Raw genomic sequence first — 25,735 nt, 5'->3', positions numbered from 1 at the left:
CACCCCCCCCCCCTCACCCCAAACCCACAATGTTTCCCGGTCCCCCCTCCCGATTGCCGGTACGCCCTCCCACCCCCCCTCACCAACCCATACTCATCATTCGGGGCATCCATTTGAAACAGGCGTTAGGCCCATTCCTGTGTAACTCATAATTGTAGCTTGCTATGTCCTGCACAACTTCACCTGGACTTGGCCCAGACTTGGACATTGCTGGGGATATAGCCCTAGCTGCTTTGGATGCAGAAGTACGCAAAGGAGGGCATCACGATGACCATCATTCAGGACCTTTCAGTGACTGCTATAAGGAGCATCAGAGCACATCGCATCACTGAAGTCTTCTCTACATGGTCTACCTTTGACACCAGTGCCATGCTTTCTTCTGACCCACCTTCAAATAAAGGATTGATCCTTCAATCCATTACCCATCCTAGAACAGGACAACACATCAGCCCTCTTTGTCTTACACGACAATGCCATTAATACTCACCTGATTGAATAAATAAGCACCAAATAAGTGCACCATTTCCTGTATGTCTCCAATCTCCATGAATAACAAAATGTAACATACATGCACATTCTATTTTAATAGAACAAAGTCCAAAATGAACACAAATCAACCTACTCTTTCCTAACGCTGCTTCTCTTGGGTGCCTAAACCTATTTCACCTATCCTAGTGCTTCTCCCATGCACAACCTGGCAGGGAACTGCTGATAGCTGCATCTCTGGAGCTTATTCCTGTGCATTCTGATGTTGCCTCCTATGTTGCATTGATGTATTCTGAGGGGGAAAGGCTGAAGGCCTGACATTTGCTCCTATCTTGAGCGATAGTAGTATCAGGCAGGTGGACGCCAGCCATCGCCATTCCACGGGCCCTGGACCTCTGTCCCCATTGATCAGCAGGATGGCTGGTCTAATGGTAGCTATCAGTTCCTGAAATCGGTCTGGAAGCTAATATTTAGGGTGCTGACTATTCTCTCTCCTGCTTCCACCATATCTCCGGTCTGTGCTTCCATGGAGGTGGAGGTGGAGGCACTGAGTGTTCCCTGGCCATTTCTTAGTTGGGGGTCCACTGCAGATTCCAATAAAACTGCCACACACTCCATTGATGACTACAATAAAGAGAAAGCTTCCTTGATGTTCCTGAGGCCCCACCTGTCATCTATGGCACATCCTCGGAGGCTGACCTCAGATCTGCGCATAGGTATAATGTTGTTTGAACATCCTTTTTAGGTGAGTACCCATGAGTTCTGAGTCCCATGACCAAGCCATGAACGACCTTTTCCTTAGCCTCCCTGAGAAGGCGGCACATCTTCAGCCATTCCTCCAGCTCCCTAATGCTCTTTGAATCACACTGTGCCCCTTCCTCACTAACACTGTAATTCCCACCTGGGTGAAAGCATCTGAGCTGTGCATGGAAGTGAAGAAGCAAGTAACACAGCGGGTGGGTTTGAGGGGGTAGGGCCAGAGGAACACAGGGCAATCATGGATGCACAAGTCCAACTTCATTGCCTTCATCTCTCTATCCATTATCATCCTCCTTGTTTTCCTCATCAACATCGTAGTTCACAAGGAAGTAGCTATATCTCTGTTCGTCTATCCCCTCCTCTAAAAACAGCCATTTTCGCCATTCTCTAGGGGTTCTACCAAAGTTAGAGAGGTGATCGGGAGAAACCTGCAGAAATCTCTCCCATTATTTTTTCACTTATGGGACCTGGATTCAAATTTGATCCAAACCCCTTTCTGGCTATATCCTGAGCAAAATGAGTTATTCCTGTCTCAATGCAGTGCTTTGTATGAATCCATTCTAAAAGGGAAAGAAATACAGTTGCCCACAATTCAATGCTTATTGATAGTCTGACTTTGAAAGGGCACAAAGATGGCTGGTTGGAGAAGTAAATGCACAATGAGACTGAAAAGTAATCCCTCAATAATGTCAGCCACATAATTCATTAGCCTGAAATCATAGTAAACTGTAAAATTCTACTGTCTGACTAACTTGTGTTCTTCAGTGAATTAAAAAAAAAAATTTGTTCTTTAAAACTTAACAGAACAAAATTGTGTATTTAACTTAGCAGAAGGCCACTTTATTCTTGGTGATACAGTTGTTGCACCATGATGTGGTTATGTAGTAGTTGGCCTATTGCCACCAGGCTGGCTGGAATGCACATCATGGAGCGTAAGAAAATAGTGGATAAAGGTTTTCATTTATAGTTAGTTTTTTTATTGTAACCCATCAGCCATTCAGAAGAAGGAATGTTTTAATTTGTGAGCTTCAAACAGTTTAACTGGCGGAAAGTGTTAAGAGAATTCATAATTTAACGTCAGAAGTTCAAGTCTTTTAACTTCAAATAAAATGGGGAACAGCTGTAACCTGAAATAGTCCGGAATAGTTTTAAATTTTGTAGTCCCATTCTTTCTTTAAGGAGCGACTAGTAAGGTGGGCTTTTTTGGATTCATCTGTACACATTTATAATGTCTTCTGCAATGCGTAGATTGCTAAAGAGATTTCTGCAATGAGTTCCAAATTTTACTGTTCATTTTTCATGAATTTGTTATGTTTTTCTGCGGTAGGATTAGAGTGAATGTTTGTTGAGCGATATGTAGGATCCAGTTTTGATTCAAAAATTCAGTATCATATGGTTCTCTGACTGAGTGGTCAATTTTTTTGTCATGTATCATCTGTGCATTGTTCAACATTATTTTTAATATGTTTCAAAAGCTATTTATTTATTTGGGCTTACACCATGTTTGCCTTAGAGTAGGATTATTGGTTTTCATTGCAATGTAGGGTTTTTTCTAGATACGGTATTGCTTTCAGTAATTTCAGAAAATATTGTAGAGTCATTTTCAATGGATTATAATGTTGATTTATTTTATTTTTCTCTTTTTCTATCCTGTTCCCAGTTTATTTGACATTCAGTCGAATATTAAAAACATTGCATTCTACTTTTATCTGTTTCAGATAGATATTGCCCCACTTTAGATTATGCTGCTATGTGGAGCCACACATACCAAAATATGGTATGGCAATGAGTCACAATGAATGATTAACAGCCTAGATTTTTCGCTCGGAAGTAATCCTGTGCAGAAGTAGGATAGAGGACTAATTGACCTGAAGTAAATTAACCCTGCCATAGTCAGCCTAATTTGAATATTGTAAGTGAGCTCTAGACCTTAGGAATGCCACTCATTTGGGAGCTTGCTCGTCGGGTGGGCAGGAACTAGTGTGCTGCTGCAGGATTTAAAGGACTGCAGGAACTTAAGGGGGCAGTCATCCATCAAAATGGGTTGGAAGTAGATTTCTTTGTTAAAAATGTCTGAGAGTTCTGGAAGATGGTAGAAAGTTCCAAAGCTTTCTGAGGCAGCAGCAGAAGTGCTGCTGGACCATGCTGCTGGCAAAGGCTCCTGAGGAGAGCTGCTCAGAGGCAGTGCAAGGAGCTAGTCAGGGCAGAAAACACACCAGGTCAGGCAAGGTAAGATGAGCCAGCCACACCTTCCAAAAATACACAGCACAAAGCATGACTTCCTGCCTCTCTACCTCTCTCCCCTCCTTTTAAGATGCTCCTTATAACCTACCTCTTTGACTAAGCTTTTCGTCACCTGTCATAATATCTCCTTATGTGGCTCGGTGTCAAATTTTGTTTGACAACGCTTCTGTTGAAGTGCCTTGGGACATTTTACTAAGTTAAAGGCGTTAAAGGCAAGTTGGTATTGTTGCTACGATTCACATTCTTTTAATGTTTCATAAATTTGTTCGGCAGTTAAACCCTCAGTTGCAGTCTGGCATAGTGTTATACTGCTGCTCTCTGAAGACAACAAAGAGCACATGAGGGAACTTATTAAAACCGATAAGCCAAAACAAAGTGAAAGGGTTCCCTGTTCGATCCCTGGTTGCACGACAAATTTACCTAGTTATCTGGGCGAGTGAAAGAATTCTCTGGGATTCAGGGAGTGGGGGCTCATGTGCAAGAGTAGTCTGAAGAACCAAAACAAAAAAAAAGTTTTTTTTAAAAAAAAAAGCTAAAATATAACAGCCAGTTTTATACTGGTGTGATTGTGATTATAAATTAGTGCCGATGAGGTGAAATGATGAAAAATGGGACATATGACGTCAACATGTCGTTACCGCCTCATTTGGATGCATCCGCCCAAGAACGGGTGTGGATCCCCATTTCCTTTGCTGCCTGCCTGATGAAGCCACAAAATTGGGCGGACGGTCGCAAAAACTCCAGGGCCCCGATTATAACGGGGAGGCCGGGGCGGGGGAGGTTTGATTGTGGACTGGTTTACAGGTTAGCTTGGTGGGCCGAGAGGAAGCATTCCTGTTCCTCCTGGCCCACAAGCAGTGCTAGAAAGGCACTTATCTGTTCCATCCAGCCGTTTTCACCTCCCTTCAGCCGCTGGGATTCCCGAGGCCCGGAAATCCGGCCCGCCAGTATAATCTGGAAGACAGATAAAATCTTAGGCATGCAGCCTCATTAAAATATTTAATGACGGGCCTGCATCCGGAGAGCAAGTTAGTCGCCCGCCCCCCAACCCGCCTCTGTTAAAACCAGAAGTAGGTGTGTTGGGGTCGGGTTTCCCATTTTTAAATTTTTAACCACCCACCTACCTTTCCCTCCTCCCCCTGCCCCCCTGCCAGTCCTGGGGGATTGAAATTACCCCCCAGGTGCCTGAGTGCTGAATTGTCTAGCTTGGTGGTATTCATCTTCATCTATCAGTTCACACTCAGGACTTGGTTTAATACCTTTTCCGAAATGCTCTTAGTTTTACTTTCTGTTGGAACTTTGATTTTGAAAATTTGAGAGGCATTGTTATTGTTTCAAATATATATCCATACTCTGTTGTTCTAACCATGATAAAGGTTTATATTCATAACCACCTTGTTTTATGATGGAGTATGAAGTGAGGTAGCACATTGCCTAATAGTAGCATGTTGTCTAATGATGAATATGAAATATTTAGTTGAATTGTCCAGTTATTCAATAAGAAATAGTAAAATATTGCTGTAACAATTGTCTCTTGTTTAATGTGTTTTTAGTTTGAGATTCATGTCATTCATTGTATGTTACATATTTAAATCTGGATGGTATGCTCGTGTGAGGGTAATGTACATTTAAAGGCATGGCAAACTATGTTGCTTTTCTTTGTGTGTTTTGCATGAATGTAATGTGTCATGTTCTAGAACTTACAGATTGCCATGTCTTTGGTGCTTTGTTGGGTAGTTTCTCTTCTCTGAGTGTAGTTGTTTCAGATCTTCAGGAGTGTAGTCAGTTTAGTTCTGGAAGTCTATTAGGACATAGCCAATTAGTAAATTATTGACTGGGATAATGTTCAGTTCAGACATTTTGCTTTACCGCTTTTTATTTTGAATCCTATCACACCTCTGATGTTTCATGGTTGTCTTGGAGAAGTTTGAGGTCTGCATAGCATGGAGTATTAAACCATTTTTGATTGGCTACTAATGGGCATTTGCTATGATGCTGAGAGCTTCAAGAGTTATTTGGTTCAATGTTAGTAAAAAAAATTGCCTGGTTTAGAAATAATCTACCATAAAGAAATCATTGATGCTCGGTCCACATGTGTGGTAGAAATTGAAATAATACACTGGTTTAATAGGGTGTATTCTTCAGAGGTTGATGTAGAGGTAATGGAACTTTATTTGTGCAAAAAATTTACAGAAAAAAATGACCTAGAAACATGAATTAAATGACATTCAAAAATTACTGAAACTTCTCTCTGTTTGCAGTTATATGATCCCCTTCATTGAATAGCAACCATGTCACTATATGACATGTATCTGTTGTGCTGCAAATAATCGAACCAAGAGTGTCAGCAAAACTAGATACTGTGGTTTCAGAATTTATTTTGCATACTTATTCCTGTGATTGAGTAGTTTTTGGAATATCATCCTAAATGTACTTGGATACATGTTTAGTTTCTGTAGTTTGATGCATTCTTGCATTTTCACTAAACAATTGATAAATATGTATGCTCTAGGTAATTAGAAAGCCACAAAATTAAACATCCAATTATTTTTTCTTTGAAGTATCCTGCATGTTCCACTGGCTGCATGTTGCAACTTTGGAAAAAGCTTATAGCAACTACAGATGCAGAAAAATGAATATGAAAAGATTATAGAAATTTAAAACTGCTGCTATTTGCATCACTGCACTCCACTCTCGCATTTCTGAATTGTGAAGCTGCACCTCACACTCTGGTATGTAGAAGTGAGCTGAACAGGTGCAATGACCACCAATGATAGTAACTTTAACACACATATTTTGCATTCAACCCAAAATTTAAAAATTCAAGTGACCCCTCAAAAAATATCTTGAATTAAAATGTGTTTTGCAATAACATTTTTAAAAATTGGGATGGGTGGGGTTGGAGTTACTCCTTTATATTTTAGGCCACTCATTACAATCATTTCCCATTGAACATAAGTAAAACATGGCGACTGAAGTGGTGCCGTGTTGGCCAGACTTCTAGTAATAAATAGGAACTGCGTTAACATATAACTCGTCTCCCATTTGCCACGATAAATAGTAAAATTTTGCAAAATCCAAAAGCTGAAGGTTTAAAGGTTGCTCCCAGCCAGACTAGCTGACTCTTCCAGTTCCGTGTCTTTGGCTGCGCTAGCTGTGGTAGTCAAGGGTGGAGGAATAGAGGGATCTGGGGGTGTATGTGCATAAATCGTTGAAGGTGGCAGGGCAGGTTTGAAAGCAGTTAAAAAAGCATATGGGGTCCTGGGCTTTATAAATAGAGGCATAGAATACAAAAGCAAGGAAGTCATGATGAACCTTTAGAATCACAGAATCATAGAAGGTTACAGCACGGAAGGAGGCCATTCGGCCCATTGAGTCTGCGCTGGCTCTATGCATGAGCAATCCAGGTAGTCCCACTGCCCCGCCCTATCCCCGTAGCCCTGTAAATTTTTTAGTTTCAAGTACTTATCCAGTTCCCTTTTGAAGGCCATGATTGAATCTGCCTCCACCACTCCCTTCACTGGAGTATTGTGTCCAGTTCTGGGCACCGCACTTTAGGAAGGATGTGAAGGCCTTAGAGAGGGTGCAGAGGAGATTTACTGGAATGATTCCAGGGATGAGGGACTTAAATTATGTGGATAGACTGGAGAGGCTGGGGTTGTTCTCCTTGGAACAGAGAGGTTGAGAGGAGATTTGATAGAGATGTTCAAAATCATGAAGGGTCTAGACAGAGTAGATAGAGAGAAACTGTTCCTATTGGCGGAAGCGTCAAGAACCAGAGGGCATAGATTTAAGGTGATTGGCAAAAGAACCAAAGGTGACATGAGGATAAACTTTTTTACACAGCGAGTTGTTAGGATCTGGAATGCACTGCCCGAGGGAGTGGTGGAGGCAGAATCAATCATCGCCTTCAAAAGGGAACTGGATAAGTACTTGAAACTAAAAAATTTGCAGGGCTACGGGGATAGGGCGGGGCAATGGGACTAGTTGGATTGCTCATGCATAGAGCCGGTGCGGACTCAATGTGCCGAATGGCCTCCTTCCGTGCTGTAACCTTCTATGATTCTGTGATTCTAAGAGTTCCGCTATTGATTTTATTGTTCAACCCATTTGTAAACAGAGCTTTCTTAGTAGCAGAATAATTATTGCTCACCAGCAAAAGTACAAGAGTTGCATTTGAAACAGCTGTGTACTATAAATGGGGCCTAAATTTCCTGTGTAAAAAAGAAAGCCTTACATTTAAATATAACTCTTTCATTTCTCTCAACTATCTCGAAGCCCTTCACGTGCCAGCCTTGGCTCAGTACTCTCGCCTCTGAGTCAGAAGGTCATGGTTCACACCCCATTCCAGAGGCTTGAGCACATAATCCAGGCTGACACTGATGGAATGCTGCACTGGCGAAGGTGCCGTCTTTCAGATGATATGTTAAACTGAGGTCCTGTCTGTCCTTTCAGGTAGATGTAAATGATCCCATGGCATTATTTGAAGAGCAGGGGAGTTTTCCTGGTATCCTGGCCAATATTTATCCCTCAACCAACATCATTTAAAAAAAAGCAGAATGTATGGTCATGTACCTCATGGCTGTTTGTGGGACCTTGCCATGTGCAAATGGGTTGTCACATTTCCCTGCGATACAACAGTGACTATACTTCAAAAAGTACTTCATTGGCTGTAAAGCACTTTGGAGCGTGCTGAAGTTGTGAAAGGCACTATATAACCACAAGTCCTTTCCTTTCACGTAAAATTAATTATTTTGAAGTGCTTGTTGTTATGTTGCAGGCATTTTGCACAGAGCAAGATCCCCTAAACAACGATAATATGAATGACCAATTAATTTGTTTTTGGTGATATTGTTGAAAGAAGGAATGAATGTCTCATTTGAAGGATGGTACCTCTGACAATGCACTGCTCCTTCAGTACCACACTGGTGGGTCACCTTTTAATTGTATATAAATGAATTACATCAGTTGATGCATGATTAAGCTCAGGTGCATGAGCAATAGGGCACTCACTGGCTGCCATATATAAGGGAGTAGGCATGCGGCAAGGTTGTGAGTTTTTGTATGAGGGAGGTATTGGGTGTAATGTGAATCCCAGCAAATAAAGTTTATAAGCAACTATAAGTATTCAGTCCTTCACTGTCTGGCTGTCCATTTGTAATATCACCTTAGATTATGAGCTCAAACCCCTGGTTTAGGCAACTGACAATTTCTAACCTGGGTACCAACTTAGCCAGCACTTTGTACATGAGGTTTACTGCTTTAGTATGCTGTAGCAAACATTAAAATAGTAAAATAGTTCAGACACAAGCATTATCTTTCTGTTCAAGTTTGCATTTGTGGCCACAAAAATGAAAACATCTCATTGACTAGTGTTAGACTTCATGTCGCCTTATTCACGCACTACCCTGTACCACAGACACTTATGTAGTTTGTCCTAGGAACAGCTGCCTAGCCGCATACAGACCTGCACATGCTGCACAAAGTGAAAGCAGCAGAGTGTGCCTGTTAGAATCTATTCTGTACAAAATAGCTATTGATATAAAGTCAGGTTATGTTCTGGTATTTAAAGTGTAAATTATAAGTTAAATGGCATTGAGTAATGAATGTTTTTTGGAAGCACAATCCTAACTTCACACTGATAACTGTAAAAAGGGGATATTTTTAATCTGTGGTATATTGAGATTTTTCATGAAATGTGAATACATTACTAATTGGATTACTGTCCAGAAATGCCCAGGTGTATACAAGCATGACAAGATTGACTTTTGCAACAGAATTCTTCCACTCAATCCAAATAGTTTTTGACAGAAATAATATGTGCCGTAGTGCTTTGCACACACCAGAAAATAAGATATTACAGCTGTTTCAGGTCTTCACAGTTGATTCTATCTATCTACCCGTCTACCTATCTATCTAATAAATGTTGAGTTTGTGTTCTCTTCTGCCATCTGATTGGCTTCTTCAATCTATATCACCATCTAATGATGTGATTGGCCTGTGGGAGTCATCTATTACTCTTCCAATAATCTGATTGTATGTGAGAACTACATGACCCACTAAATTTCATCTAGGCTTTTTCCAGCCCAGTGCCTATCTCACTGGCTCAGACCTGTAGCTGTCCTTATTGGTTCACTGTGCATGGTTTTTTACTACTCAGTCCAAGTACACTCAGCTGCACTGTCATCAAACTCCATTTTCCCAGTTCTTTCGTGGCTTAATCTCCCCGTTCTCCTTGACTCATCACTGCACCTTCCATTCTTGTGCCTATGCTCCACCTCCCAGGCACAGGCCTGCCTCTGTTCCATTCCTTGGCCTATTCTCTGCGATTGCCCTCCCACTCCTGCAGCTGAAATGATGCAGACATGTTTGAAGAATTATCAAGTAATTTGTTTAAGTTTATATATCAGTTAAAATAGGATGCCAAATGCAAAAACAAAATATCTCCTGAATAGCTCTGTTTCTTTTATAAAAATGTTTGGGGTGAATTTCTGTGGACGTTCTCCCACTTGTCCACTGTAACTTTGGCAAATCAGCTGCAGAAACCCCAGAAAAACATGTAAACAGTGTTTGCCGTTTTTCTGGCGTCTCCATGACTCTTCCGCCCAAGTTACAACGGACGAGCAGGAAAATCTCTGTTGAAATTCACCTCCATATGTTTGACAGTTTGTATTTTTAAAATTCTACTGGAGTCCTGTTTTACCAGAAAATACAGTTCACATATATCTTTATAGTTAATTTACATTTTTGCTGTTGCTATGCATTATTATTGTGCTGTGCTTGTATTAACAAAATAAGCTTTTGTTTTAAGAAAAAAAATGTGTAGCCCAACAAAGGTATAGAGAGATTAAACTACCCCAACTCTCACTTGCTCAACTCTACCACAGACAAACATTAGTTCCTAGTGTTTCTGGTAATGGGAAGAATGAAGCAATGTCTCAGCATGTGCTGCAGCAATCACTAATACTGGGCCTCAAATGTATTTTTTAGTCAGCAGCATATCCAACACAAGTAGGAACCCATTTCAATATTTGACTCTGAACGAAGCTACTGAGAAACGTACGCCTACTGAATTTCTGTTTGTCTGAAGTGGAAAGCACACACTCTCCCCAAGTCCAGAGAGCATAGGCGCACATTGTCAGAGCTCCAATTGTGCATGGAGCTCTGCTGGAGTTTTACAAGATAAAATCACGCAATATAGGAGCATAGAACACTGGTTACCTTCTTATCATTTGTTCCATTAGCTAGACTAGCTAGTACCATCCTACCAATTAGGTCATTGGCTTGCAGTTATTTTGAGCCAATTAGGAAGACTGCTAACCCCCCCCTCTCCCACCCTATGGCAGGCCGACCCCTCAGATTCTGTTTGCAAGTTATACTGGCTGATCAATCACTAATAGTGCCCTGGAGTACAATGGGCTTGCCTAGTTCAGTTATCGAATTACGATGTCTGCCACAGAGAGTGACTTGGTTCCAATGTTCCATTGGCAAGTAAGTCACCTTGACTCCAAAGAAACCTTGCTAACCTCCCTCCCCACAAAGAGGATAGTCATTAGTTGATCATGACAGAACTAACAAGCAGGTCCTCTCAAGCAGAATGACCAGCAGCACTATTCACCGCAAAGTGCTTTGCCATCATCATCCTGACCACAGCATGGATGCACACCATATCCCATCGAACAATGGTCCGGCCAGTTGGAAGTGTGGAGCTTCAGCAGCTGCTTGCCTACTTACAGTATAATCATAATTGGCACCGAACCCTGGATATGAGTGCATGGTCTTATGCCTACCCTCCAAATAATATTTTCCATCAACTCTTATTCCAAGTCTTTAATATATAGTGGACATTACAATACAAAAATGGGCCGTTTGCATAAGCAGTATTCTGATTCCCATGTGCCCATCCTGTTCCGATATCCTTTTATCCACTTTTCCTTCAACCACATATTTAACCTATTCTTAAAAGTTGACATGATCTCTGTTTTAATTACTAACTCCACAGCCACACAACCCTCTGTGTAAAAAAAATTCTTCTGCTCTCTGTCGTACATTTAATTTTACACTTGTGCAGAGTTCACTGAATCCCCAGGTCAGGCTGTTAACAACACAGTATCATAGACTCATAGGTCTGCAATATTTTCAGAAATGTCCCACGTCTGTCCCTTATGATGACATCCAACATTGATGAATACATGGAATAGGATAGATAATGCTCCTTTTTTGAGAGAGATAGCTCAGTGAGGCTCTCATCTACCCTCACACAGGTCTTAGAGATAGAGCACACATTCCAAATAAAATCCAAGATTTGGCCATGTACTCCATAGCTCCCAGTTTCTTTATGAAGGCTGCATGAGGCACAAGGTCAAAAGCCTTATGAAAATTCACAAAAGTAATGTAAATTGATTTACATGTTCTGGAATCTTGATTGAAGCCACACAGCCTCTCCTACACACTCCTCATGAGAGCAAAATCCAGCCTGTTCCTTTCTGGTTACTCTTTGGGCCTCCAGGTCATCCAACGTACATACAACCTGAAGAACCACCTTAACAGCCATTGATGTCAGCGAGATTCCTCAGTAGTTTTCAGGCTTAATAGGATCCCCCTTATTATGGATAGAAACTACACTGCACTCTGAAATACTAAAGACATGCATGCCTCAAACAGAATCCTATGCACCAGCCTCAAATGGGCAGCTCCAATGCAGTTTGGTGTTGTGCCAATGTTTACCAAGACTTGATATTTCCCCTCCCTTCCATCTTGCCTAGAAGCAGCAGTTAAGAATTCAGTATGAATGCTGTCCATGGCTGCCACCCTACTGCTAGCTAGGTAAGAAGGTGCTCCATCCTATCAAACTGTTTCACTAAGGCCTTACGGCCTTCTACTTATGCAGCACAATCCTCTGGTTTTCAACTCTCCATTTAGATGACCTCTCCTTACTATGACTTGTTGGATCAAATACTAATAGTTCTCTAGACCCCAAGAATGCCCTCATGGGTTTATTGGAGAACACCAAACTAGCCCCCAAGGAACCCTTTTGACCAGATGACCGATTTTAACCAACCAAAAATGATTCAGGATAATTTTTGTGTAATTGCGCACCCTTGAGGATGAATGCAATACCCTAATTCCTAATGATCCTTGTGAGTTCATAGCATGCTGCATTATAATATATCTTTGTAGCAGCTCCTTATTGCTTCAAAGACCCTCTACTTTTACCTAACAACTCTCCTTCTCGGCAGTTATCTTAACAGAATGTTGTTTAGTGGGTGGCAAGCTCTAGTTTCAGTTTGTTTATGACTTCGACTGCAGAGGTAAGAAATTAATTGGCCATATCATCTGCTATTGAGTCTGTGCTATCAACAGTCACACAGGTCTAGTCCCTGGCTTTGTGGTCGACAATATCCTTTTTGTGGCTGAGTGCCTTGGCTCGATCGCTCATAACACAGAAGCCATCAGCCACTTTGTCAGTCACCCTTTGTTGTGAGGCCACCATCTTGCCCAAGACAGTTAAGAGCTTCCTTCTTGATGAAGGAAGATAACTGGTCAATGATCTGAAGTTTCCCAGCAATATTGAACACCATAATTGGAAAGCAAAAGTGGACTGTATGGTCTAAAACTGGATGATTTAGAGGTGTTAATCCTACTCTTTCTTATTCAACAATTGCTCTAAATCACAGTTTCATTTCATATAACTAAACACTGGTAGAATATTAGTAATAGTCTTGCCCTGAATCAGAAAGTTGAACTATCAAGCTCCTCCCAGCACTAAAGCACTGACACAAGTTTAATACTGATGAATACTGAAGTGTCAAAAGATGTAAACCTTTAGATCAGACATTAAACTATAACCCTATATGTCTATTCTGGGTGGTTCTTGTGGATGTTAAAGATCCCATAGCAACTGAAATAAAAGGAATAAATTATGTAAGGAATTTTAATCAAACAAAATTTTCCCCTTTCCTAGATTTTTACATCAGAGAATTGGGTAGGAGTTATAAAGTTATAAAACTGCGCCCTGCTGCTGGCCTGTTCGAGATCCCCCTCTGGGATCTCCTACCTCCTCCCAGGTCACCTGCTGGTCAACTCAGCATGGGAGCTGACTGATATCCAAGCTGCAGTGGGGCGCCCATTTGATGGATGCAGTTTGCCCGCTGCATGTAAATGAGTTCCAGGCCTTAAAATGACTGGTGCCTCACGGCATTTTCAATGGCCAGCACCCCATTCGCCGATTGCCCATTCTGCTCCTCAAGTTAAAATTACCCCTGTGGTGTCTTTCTGTACTGTATGCAGTTACTTTGTTTTCTCTGGTTCAGAGACGTAAGCTATTAAATAATAGTTTCTATTACAAGTTTTACTTCTGTTCAATAAAACTCTTAACATTTCTTAATCTTCCAACTTTTACTCTGAACAATCTTTCTGCTTTTTGCAAAACTGCTTCAAAGCTCTTTAGAACTTTTTAATTTTCTGTATTTTCTTGAAGCTTTCTAACACTTTCGTGGAACCTTCTGAATCTTCTTAGAAGCTCTTTGTCTCTTCTTTCCTCTCCTCGCTCTCTCTTCTTTCCGCTCCTCTTGTCCCTTTCTCTAAGTTAAGTGGGCGGGGGGGGGGGGAAAAGTACATATCTTTATCCCTTAATTTCTCCTGGGAGAAGCCCACATATAGCACTGAAGCCTTAGTGACCGGATCAAGAGGATCAACTCTGCAATGTGGATCCTTTCCAGGATGTCATTCAACTAGACACATGTATCAAAACTATGAGTTCCAGATGCCAACTAGTTTGACCAAGCCCAGCTGCTACATTTCTCTTTGCTAGTTCTCAGGTCACTGAAGCCTCGATTTTAACTCCAGGCAGGTGTCGTGCGGGCGGGGTCCGACGCGAATGGAAAACAATCTGGCCCTCCACAGCGTGACGCCCAGGAGATTTTAACTCCCGGGCCTCATCTGCATGGGTCCCATCAGTCAACTTCTCCAACAAAAGAGTTGGAATTTTTTTCCTGGTCTTTGTTAAACTTGTTGGGTTCTAAAATTACCATGCAAAGTTAGTTAGGACTTCCTTCTTGCCCAGAGTAAATGAATCACACAGGCAGGTGCAGACAGTAGGATCGCAGATTTTTGCACATACATATTCTGCTGCACAATGTTCTTGATGGGTTGAATATTTAAAACATCTCTTCAATTTGATTCTGTTTGCTGAACTACGAAGAAAGAAAATTAACATGGTTTGCTGAGGAGAGAGTAATCATTGAGTTTTAAATGTTGCTGTCAAAATTGTACCTGCTTATCATAGAATCATAGAATCATAGAAGTTACAACATGGAAACAGGCCCTTCGGCCCAACATGTCCATGTCGCCTAGTTTATACCACTAAGCTAGTCCCAATTGCCTGCACTTGGCCCATATCCCTCGATACCCATCTTCCCCATGTAACTGTCCAAATGCTTTTTAAAAGACAAAATTGTACCCGCCTCTACTACTGCCTCTGGCAGCTCGTTCCAGACACTCACCACCCTTTGAGTGAAAAAATTGCCCCTCTGGATCCTTTTGTATCTCTCCCCTCTCACCTTAAATCTGTGCCCCCTCGTTATAGACTCCCCTACCTTTGGGAAAAGATTTTGACTATCGACCTTATCTATGCCCCTCATTATTTTATAGACTTCTATAAGATCACCCCTTAACCTCCTACTCTCCAGGGAATAAAGTCCCAGTCTGTCTAACCTCTCCCTGTAAGTCAAACCATCAAGTCCCGGTAGCATCCTAGTAAATCTTTTCTGCACTCTTTCTAGTTTAATAATATCCTTTCTATAATAGGGTGACCAGAACTGTACACAGTACTCCAAGTGTGGCCTCACCAATGCCCTGTACAACTTCAACAAGACATCCCAACTCCTGCATTCAATGTTCTGACCAATGAAACCAAGCATGCTGAATGCCTTCTTCACCACCCTATCCACCTGTGACTCCACTTTCAAGGAGCTATGAATCTGTACTCCTAGATCTCTTTGTTCTATAAGTCTCCCCAACGCCCTACCATTAACGGAGTAGGTCCTGGCCCGATTCGATCTACCAAAATGCATTACCTCACATTTATCTAAATTAAACTCCATCTGCCATTCATCGGCCCACTGGCCCAATTTATCAAGATCCCGTTGCAATCCTAGATAACCTTCTTCACTGTCCACAATGCCACCAATCTTGGTGTCATCTGCAAACTTACTAACCATGCCTCCTAAATTCTCATCCAAATCATTAATATAAATAACAAATAACAGCGGACCCAGCACCGATCCCTGAGGCACACCGCTGGACACAGGCATCCAGTTTGAAAAACAACCCTCGACAACCACCCTCTGTCTTCTGTCGTCAAGCCAATTTTGTATCCAATTGGCTACCTCACCTTGGATCCCATGAGATTTAACCTTATGTAACAACCTACCATGCGGTACCTTGTCAAATGCTTTGCTGAAGTCCATGTAGACCACGTCTACTGCACAGCCCTCATCTATCTTCTTGGTTACCCCTTCAAAAAACTCAATCAAATTCGTGAGACATGATTTTCCTCTCACAAAACCATGCTGACTGTTCCTAATTAGTCCCTGCCTCTCCAAATGCCTGTAGATCCTGTCCCTCAGAATACCCTCTAACAACTTACCCACTACAGATGTCAGGCTCACTGGTCTGTAGTTCCCAGGCTTTTCCCTGCCGCCCTTCTTAAACAAAGGCACAACATTTGCTACCCTCCAATCTTCAGGCACCTCACCTGTAGCGGTGGATGATTCAAATATCTCTGCTAGGGGACCCGCAATTTCCTCCCTAACCTCCCATAACGTCCTGGGATACATTTCATCAGGTCCCGGAGATTTATCTACCTTGATGCGCGTTAAGACTTCCAGCACCTCCCTCTCTGTAATATGTACACTCCTCAAGACATCACTATTTATTTCCCCAAGTTCCCTAACATCCATGCCTTTCTCAACCGTAAATACCGATGTGAAATATTCATTCAGGATCTCACCCATCTCTTGTGGTTCCGCACTTAGATGACCTTGTTGATCCTTAAGAGGCCCTACTCTCTCCCTAGTTACCCTCCAGAGATCTACCCAAAAATTAATTTGTTCATAAAAGTTTCCTCTTTTCTTTTAAATATGGTACTCCTGAATGCATTACTTTTACGCTCTAAGGGTTATGGTTAGTGTGATGCAATGGCTATTGTATCTTGCTATACCTTTGCAAGAAAGGCTTAGCTACTGCACATTCAGCCTTTTGATTTTTTTCACAACTTGCAGTTCCTGAGTCCTTCTCTGGCTGCAACACTTTTAAAAAATGACAACATTAATGCCCCTGTACTGTCTATTACTTTATATATCTTGATTTTGTCAGAGAAGAGAGAAATTGATCATGTAGATGCAAGCAGATTAATTAACTTGATCACTGTGTATAGAACTAAAGGACACATCAAATTGATGAACCTGAGGCATTCAAAGGGATTTGTGTTTTCCTCCATTAAGTCATACATATGTGCAAAAGACTCCCAGCTAAAGCCATTAATTTTGTGTTGATTAACACCTCGGAAGGGAGATGCTGAATGAGCATCTAGTTAAGAACAAGTTTGAAGGTCATAAGGATAAGTACAAATAGAGCTGATTAAATGCACTCTGGAATATGATGTTTCATGAATTACTGGGCGCTTAAATATTTGATACAAAGGAAAGCATCCTCCAAGTGATTAATAATGTAGGATGTAAAGTTAGATAGGTTTTCTGGATTTTTTTTTTCTTTACTTTGAGGGAGTGGGGTCAGGGGGGAAACCTTGGAGATGAAAATGGGTTGGTTAAAAGTCCAGCATTCAACAAAAGGCTTAGTAAATGAGTTATTGTTTCACATCATGCTGGCTCAGTTCTGTGTTATGTGGTCATTTTATTTCAATGGAAGAGAAGGAAAGAAGGCTTTATATGAAGTGAAAACATGGCTATTTAAAAATAAAATATACTTTTGCTGCAAATGTTGAAAATCCCAAATAGATAGATATCCTAATATTATTAAGTTAGTAATTACAAATACAAACATTAAAAAAAAATTATGAGTTAAATCATTAGTAAGGAAGTTGCTAGATTATGTACTGGAATATGTTAAATCAGGTATTAAAGGGATTTTGTTCTTGGTAAAGCTCCTGGAAAGTGTACATATTTCCACTATTGGCACCCAGTACCAGTCATAGCATTAACTAGATGAAGGCTCCTGCTGTTCTACCCCAACAATACAGCTTAACAGAGAGCTTAGAAGAGCAACTTACAAAACTAGTGTGAAGTCTTTACTTTCCAACACTAGCCACCGTTATAGCTTCTCTCAGTGAGACTGTTAGTTTAATTCTAGCTAGTGTTGAATTGTTTTATTTTGTTCAGGATTTACAGTGAGTAGGAACTAGTTTCAGGCTGCCCAGATGCATTCCACTTCAGATCTGTAGAGCTTTCAGGAAGAAGAGACTTCTATTCCGATAATCTGTACTGGATTCAAACCCAGATCTCAGAGAGGAAAGTTCATTGGTAATTCCCCCTCCTGCTCAATTCCCCTGATCCCTGGACAATCGGCTGATTGCTGGCTAGACCACCAAGTTACACTGTTTTTAGGGTGAATCTCCTTTTTAAGGTGTGGTCCATCCTGTTCCTTTCTTGTGTCATGCATCTATCTGCTCGAAAATGGATGGGTGAATTGCTCCTGGGACATTGCCAGTGCTACTGTAACACTAGCCAGTAGCAGGTACCTTAGAATAACATGAGGGTAACTTTCCTCCTAATTTTTTCCATCCTCCTTGTGAGAAAGCACATGGCCCCCATTTGTCACTTCCTCACAGTGGCACGACTGAGGTTGGGAACTTGGTATATTGGAATCACCAGTATGATCTCATGCTTCCTTTTGGTGCATTTCATTGGGATTCCAATGCACTGCATCACTATACCTTCACTGAAAGAAAGGACTTGCATTTATATAGTGCCTTATTATATCCTTAGGATATCCCAAAGCACTTTTGAAGTGCAGTCTCTTGTTGTTTTGTAGCCAAACGCAGCAGTCCATTGGCACACAGCAAAGTCCCACAAACATCAAATGAATGAATGACCAGATAATCTATTTTTGGTGGTGTTGGTTGAGGGAATAATGTTGGCCGAGACAAATCCACTTAGGCAGGCAGACAGATGACACCTCCAACAGTGCAGAACTCCCTCAGTACTGTGCTGATTTGTTAGCCTAGATTATGTCTTAAGCTCTGAAGTGGAGTTTGAACCCACACCTATGAAAGGGTAGTGTTCTAACCTAATGCACCCAGAAACACAGCTCATAGAAAGTGTCACAGACAGTTGAGACTGAGTGGTGTGAACAGAAATTGAAAATAAATTGTGGATGAAGATTTTGTGGTAGAAAGTGATCAATTAGCAATAATTAATATCATTTCTTTAACAAACATGTACTGGAAAGAGTTGGGCCTGGCAGCTTTCTGTTCCAACATTGGTGTGTTAGTGTGCTGCATCCCAGAATGGTAAAACATGGGTCCACACGCAACTAGCGGGTTCCTGATCTCAGTCAAGAACATTGATGAAGTGCTTCCCCAGTAGAAGCATACATTCTGACAGAGAGTTTGCTGGGACTGCCATTCCGTTCAGTTATAAACTGAAGTTAGTAAAGGCCTGGAAGAGGTCACTTGTCCTCAGTCTTGGCCAAGAAATGATTCATGGCATATGTGCATGGGATAGAGATGTGCCTAAAGTAACTTTTAAAAAGTGAATTATCGGGGTAAAACAGCTGGGATTAAAATGTGGCCAAAATGATACAGATAAAATAAACTGATGTCCACTGTAATGCAATAGATGGTCTCTGAAACATGGGCTGGAAGCAATGTAGAGAGCGTAATCTAATAAAATGCGAGTTACTCAGAGAAGGTGCTTATAAAGGATTATATTAATGAGAAAGCTGTAGCAGGTTGAAGTCTAATGGGAGTGTTATAGTGAGGGACTTCTAAATATCTGGTGAAGTTTCTGTATCACTGGTAAAGTTTTAGAAACTTAAAAAAAATTGATGGAATATGTGCATTTAAATTCCTATGTGGGAAAGCAGATGTTTACCATGAATGTATAATATTACATCGACAATAAGAGTTTTGCACTTTTCATTACCAAACTTCATCCATCTCATTGCTTATTAGTTTCCGGGTACTACTGAATAATAGAGAAAGCATCAAATGTAGAGATATTGTTGAGATCAGTGTAACAATTTAAAGAATCAATACAAAATCCTTACCAACTACTTTTCCAAGGATTGAAAGATTATATCACAGTTTATTTTATACAGCCAATATTTTACACCTTAAGGACTCCTTTCAACTACATTGTCTTGGGGAATCATTGACCACATGTTGGCACAGTCCATTGGACGATTTCAGTGTTGATGTGCATCTATTCAGTCCATTTTAAAATCTTCCCTTTGGAAATGACAGACAAAAGAACTAGAATACGTATGTTGCAGAGAGTCTATACTGTATTTTGATACGCATATGAATTATTCACTAACAATTTTAATTTATTTTTCAGCTTTTGACATGAAGAAAGATATAGAGACATTAATTGCAGAAGAACGGGCTGAAATAATTTCCAATTATAACAAGGTACTGTGCAATTTAAAAAGTAGAACAAAGGAACTAACTATTGTGCAGGATGAAAATTGTGACTAGGATCTGAAGGGATGCTTTGATTTTGCACCCTAACATTTTGCACTACACATTAATCCCTCCTATTATAGTGCTTTTAAAACATATGGGGACGATTGTCATGCGGAATGTAAATTGGGTGAGCAGTGGGCGGCAATCCGAACCATTTTGGTTCGCAGTCCTCATTATAATGTGGAAAACTTAATAGGCAGCTCGCCGATCTGGAAGTGGGAAATTTGGCAGGGGCGAGGATTTTGAAGAGCCTGCAGCAGCACCATGAAAGGGAGGGGTGGAACCATCGGGAGTGAAAGAATGTAACCCTTTAGAGCAGCAGCCAATATTTTTGCAGAACCAACAACTGTAAGGACATTAAATGTGGAAGCCTTTAAGGCTCAAAACTCTTAAGCGACTTCAATAAAAATGTGTGCCAAATCCGCATGCAGCTTTCCTTGATTGCAACTGAAGACACCATTAATGTTAGCTGAAAATGGCCTCCTCCCAACTTGTACTGCCCATGTTTGGTGGGCGGAAGCAGGAACTGGCAGTAACAATGCAGGCAAGAGACTAAAATGGCGTTGGATATTGCAGCTATTTCATTTAACCCTGATCAGGATAAATCCGTGCAACTCCTACTTGTTTTGGGTGGGAGTTTTGGCCGCCTGGATTGAAGACAACTGGAAAATCGGCACTGGTGGAAACTTGGCCGTAAGTCAGTGCATGCATTGCGTGCACTATTTTGGTCCCCATTTTTAAGCACAATCGGTACAGTATGGACATGATAATTTTCCTGATACAGTCTAAATAGATTTTGAGCTAATGCCACATGATCCATAGTTCTCTTAAAAAAAAATTACTGTTCGCCATTATTTTTTCTCAGATCCTTCTTTCAGATTCATATTTGACAGTCTTTTTGTTCCCCTTCTTCTTCAGGAACAGGGAAGACAGATAAAATTTAGTTGGTTTCCATGATACTGTGTGAACTCAGTGATAATTTCCCAACAAACTGAGATCAGCAAGAGATGCATTTGTCTACATTTCATACAACATGCCTCTGAATCTGATGTATGTAACACCAACATTACCTCTTTTAAGAGAAGAAATTCCTTTGTAATCATCCAAAATTAGTCTGCGAATATCTTTTTATTTAAAAACAAGACAATTAGATGATGAGCCCCGACGTCATTAAGGATACTGCCGATGTTCAAAAGAGCAAGAGAAAATATTAGAATAGAATCAAAGAAATTACCGGAAGGCCGTGAAGCTCAACACACCTGTGTCAAGGAAAATAGTGATAGCAGTCATTGGGCTGGATCATGGGGGCTGTTAATTTTGACGTTGTGCGATAGTGTAAAACGGATGACAGCAAATCGGCAACCTGTTTTACAGTTGTAAAATGGGCTGCCGATTCACCATCATCTGCTTTACACTATCACACAAAGCCAAAATTACCCCCATTGATGTGAGGGAGTGGGAACAGATGGGAGCTGAGTCCTGGGGCTCGATTTTACCAGCGGGTTTCGTGTGTGTTTCCAGCGGGGGGGGCCCCGAAAATCCCGATATCCAGGCACGTGACCGGATCGCACCACGATCCCGCCCACTTCCGGGTTCCCCGATGACGTGCGGGGGTGCGAGCGCAGCCCCCGCTGGTGGGAATCCCGCAGGCAATTAAAGCCAGCGGGATGCCACTTGAGTGTCTTTATTTTGCTTGTTCAGGTCATTAACTGACCTGATTAAGGAACTGTGTGTGATTTTGGAGAAACATGGGACTGTTTCACACACTGGGGGAAACAGTCCTAGTTGAACTGGACGTGTTGCAGCCGTCAGCCTGTGGCAGCTGCAAAGGTCCATTTGACAGATGGTGGGGGGGGAGACCCTCACCCATTGCAGGAGGCCGCTCTGTCACTTGGGACAAAGTGTGGCCTCCACCACCCCCCTCCTGACGGTCAAAGTCACCAACCTGCACACTCACCCTGGGGTCCGGAGACATGTGCCTACTTTGTGGACCTCCTCAGATGTACATATTGCGGATGGGGGCCGCCGTAGCTGCAGTCATGACCTCCTCGGAGGGCGCACAACATCGCCAGCCTCGCCATCCACGCCGTCCACCTCTGACACGTGGAGCTCCACAACAGAGTGCTGTGACACATCCACCTGTACAGCAGGAGGGAGGGCTACCGCAGAGAGAGACGCGTTGCAGAGGGCACTACCCTCGCCACAGGGTCCACAGACCGAGGCGCAGCTCCCCGGACCTCTCTGAGCAGCAGTGCACACGGAGGCGCAGATTCACTCGACATGTAGTCGTGGACATCTGCAGCCTCTTTCATGCCGAGCTGCTCCTGGCTGGCCCCAGCACCATCTGCTTACCTGTCGCTGCCAAAGTCACCACTGCCCTCCACAACTTCTCCTCCGCATCCTTCCAGGGTGCAGCCGGGTACACCGCCGATGTCTCTCAGTCGTCTGCGTGGAAGCGCCCTGCAAATACACCTGCACCTACTCTGCAGTAACACAATGGGTGGCATCAGTGGTGGGTCCTCATAGTGATACCCAGGAGCGGGCATTATTGCACAAAACAGACAGGATTCGCGGAGACATGGCAGTGGTGGTGCCAATATAATGTGTGATGTGAGTTGTTCTGAAATTCAATATAGGTAACACCCATGACAAACCCTCAAACACCCTTGTGCATCCCCTTCATGCTCACGACACGTTTGCCTTACGCTGCCTACTGCACATATGTGATGCATGCCCTGTGGCTGCAGCACAGGTGGTGGCAGGTTGAGTGAGGCTGGCCGTGAGGGAGATGCACGAGAGGGTGCGTATGGGATAGAGCCATGAGATTATATGAGGATTGGGTTGCGTGTTAGTGGCGGGGTGAGTACTCGCGAGGTGAGTAGGTGCAGGTAAGATGAGGATGGGGTTTGAGTGGGTATGAGGGGTGATGTGACAGAGTGGTGTTGGCGGTGCCGAAGGAGATGTGGGGTGGGGGCAGTGTTGTGGCAGACGGAGTGTAGGGGAAAGACTACGTGTTCTCACTGTGGCTGACCTACTGCGGTCATTGGAGCGCCTCCTGCACTGTATGCAGGTGGGCGATATGTTGGTGGTGCAGGTGACCTCCTCTGCCACCTCGAGCCAGGCCTTCTTGGTGGCAGAGGCAGGCCGCTTCCTCCCGCCCGCCGGGTGGAAGAGCTCTGTCCTCCCCCTCCTCCTCACCCCATCTGATGATACCTGGGGTGAGGCATCATTAAACTGGGAGCAGCCTTCCCCCTGGGCTGCTCCATGCTGTAATGTGTTCTATTGGTTGCAGCATCTGTCAGTGGAGGACTGCCCCTTTAACTAGAGAGCCTCCAGCTGACAGATCGTACTGCGCATGCGCAGCCCGCCCGACGCGCAGACCAGCAGCCCGGAGCCCGGAAGAGCAGGTAAGTGATTCCAATTAGTGGATTGCCTGCTACGATTGCGCGGGCAACCCACTAATTTCACCGAGCGTGTTGACCACGCTCCCGAAACCCAACCCTTCGGAAACCCGCAGGCCTGGTAAAATCGGGCCCCTGATGTGGGAAATAGAGGCAAATGCGCTGTGTGCAGCACGAACACAGTTAGCCTCAGGCTTCAGCACTAGATTGTGTGGGCTGCCTTCACCCATTGAACAGCTATGTTTTCAGCACTAACTGTCAGATTATTGGCCCCAGTGAGTCCTGATGTGGAGGAGAGGAAATGGATGGAAGCAGAGAGTCATGATGTGGGTGTGTGGGAACAGACGGGAAGAATGAGCCCTAGTGGGGAAGTGGGGACATCGAAGACAGTGAGCCCTGATGTAGAAGAGAGGGGGTAGATGGGGATGGTGAGTCCTTCTGTGGAATTGAGTGGCTGCAGTGAGTCAGGATGTGGGAGAGAGTCAGTGAGCCTTGATGTGGGCAGCATTGGATGCACTGGAAGTACTGTTGTAGGGTGAGGGAGGAGGGAGGCTGGGCTGGAAAAATGAGTCATGATATGCAGGAGTGCATATGTTTTATAAATTAAAAAGAAAGCAGTTGTGTGAAAATAGATGGATACACATTCCAAATTTGCAATAGATATCATGTGAATTGCTTCCGGTATGTATATTAGGGTTTGCTAGCAACGTAGGGAATCAAATTCATCCCATTGATAATTATAGTTTAAAAAAAATTGGTATAAGTACAAAACAGGAAATCCCGTTTTGTAGTCATACAGACTTTTTTGCTGAAAGTATTACCATGAGTAATTCCCCCTCATAGTTAACAGTACACACCAGCCTTTGCATTCAAAGTTATTTCTAATGCACGAAATCATGCAGAATTTTGCTTTTGTTTTGAAAAGAGAATAATCTTGTGTGATTACTTGGCAATCTCCTCCTCTGATACATTTGCCTTTCCTGCCTTCCATCATTTGGAAAAAGAAAAAAAATCTTTGCAGTCTCCTGTGTTGCTCACTGCTACTGTCCAGATATTTGTATATTGCTCCACGCTAAAGTTATTGTTCTATCAGGTCTCATTAAAATTCACAAGTTCAGTGAAAATTGGATAATATAATTGCACACTGTGTGCAAAACTCAATGCGAACCCTAATAAACACATTGATCACCTTAGGCACTAAGCACAATTGGGAAGAAATTGGCCCGCTTAGCGCTTGATTTCTGGTTGCTAAATGAGTGTTCGAGGGATGAATTTCGGGCGGTGGTATCTTGCACCTGATTTCACCTCCCCCGCGCCCCCGCCCCGGAAGTGCATCGGTTGCGAAGTTGGACTCCAGCGACTTCTGAGTGCCCAGGGTGTCCACCTGAAACAGGCGTTAGGACCCTTGAATATGCTAATCAGGGGTCTAATGCTTGTTTTTGGACCCCACTCCCAAATTTGGCAGAAAGTGGGTGGAAAATCAATTTCTCAGCCAATGAGTTTCTTGATGGACAAGTTCACGTGGCTAAATATGGACACACTAATTCGTGCAAAGCAATATTAGCACGGAGACACTAATTTGTGCAAAGCACATTGCAAAATGTATTGACACACACAGCAATTGCTGGCACACACAGCAATTACACATTGTTCACCAAAGAGAAGATGTTGCCTCAAAATATGTGCAGACAAGAAGAAGGGTTTTCTCTCATTAGATTGTTTCTATAGCAAGCCTGCAGTCTCTACATCCATGTTAAAACCGTTACATTAAACTAGCATTGGACATGTATGGTTGGCTGAAAGCCAGATATTCTCAATGAGTGATTCCAATTCCTTCTGTACAACACAGTCAGTACTGAAACACTAAAAAGAATTTCAAGACTCTAGTTGGCTGCCCACTCACATCACATTCCAATAAAATGGAAAATTAATGTCCAGCAAACATAAAATACAGCTCAGAGCAAAATATGAGTGTTTTTTGTTTTAAGGAACCTACTAAACAAATGCTAACCATCATTGGGAGTCAGTAAAAGTTATATTTATAAGTTGGTGTCAAACTTGCTGCATGAGACCAATCCAAGAAATGTTTGTACCCTTGTTGTATGTACTTATTTCCAAAAAAGGCATGATGGAAGCATTT

The 25,735-nt window shown here is 42.5% G+C and overlaps 1 protein-coding gene across 1 annotated transcript in view; it reads left to right on the top strand.

Annotated features, from left to right (window-relative positions):
* Window positions 1-25,735, top strand: part of LOC137327967 (uncharacterized) — a 247,551-nt gene that overhangs the window by 58,706 nt on the left and 163,110 nt on the right. The window contains exon 2 of the mRNA XM_067993980.1: window positions 20,067-20,140. Coding sequence (XP_067850081.1) covers window positions 20,075-20,140 — 66 coding nt within the window. The 5' untranslated portion in view covers window positions 20,067-20,074. The remainder of the gene's footprint in view (window positions 1-20,066; window positions 20,141-25,735) is intronic.

The sequence above is a fragment of the Heptranchias perlo genome, chromosome 12, assembly GCF_035084215.1.
Source record: "Heptranchias perlo isolate sHepPer1 chromosome 12, sHepPer1.hap1, whole genome shotgun sequence".
Lineage (NCBI taxonomy): Eukaryota > Metazoa > Chordata > Chondrichthyes > Hexanchiformes > Hexanchidae > Heptranchias > Heptranchias perlo.
This window is presented reverse-complemented; position numbering and strand designations above follow the sequence as displayed.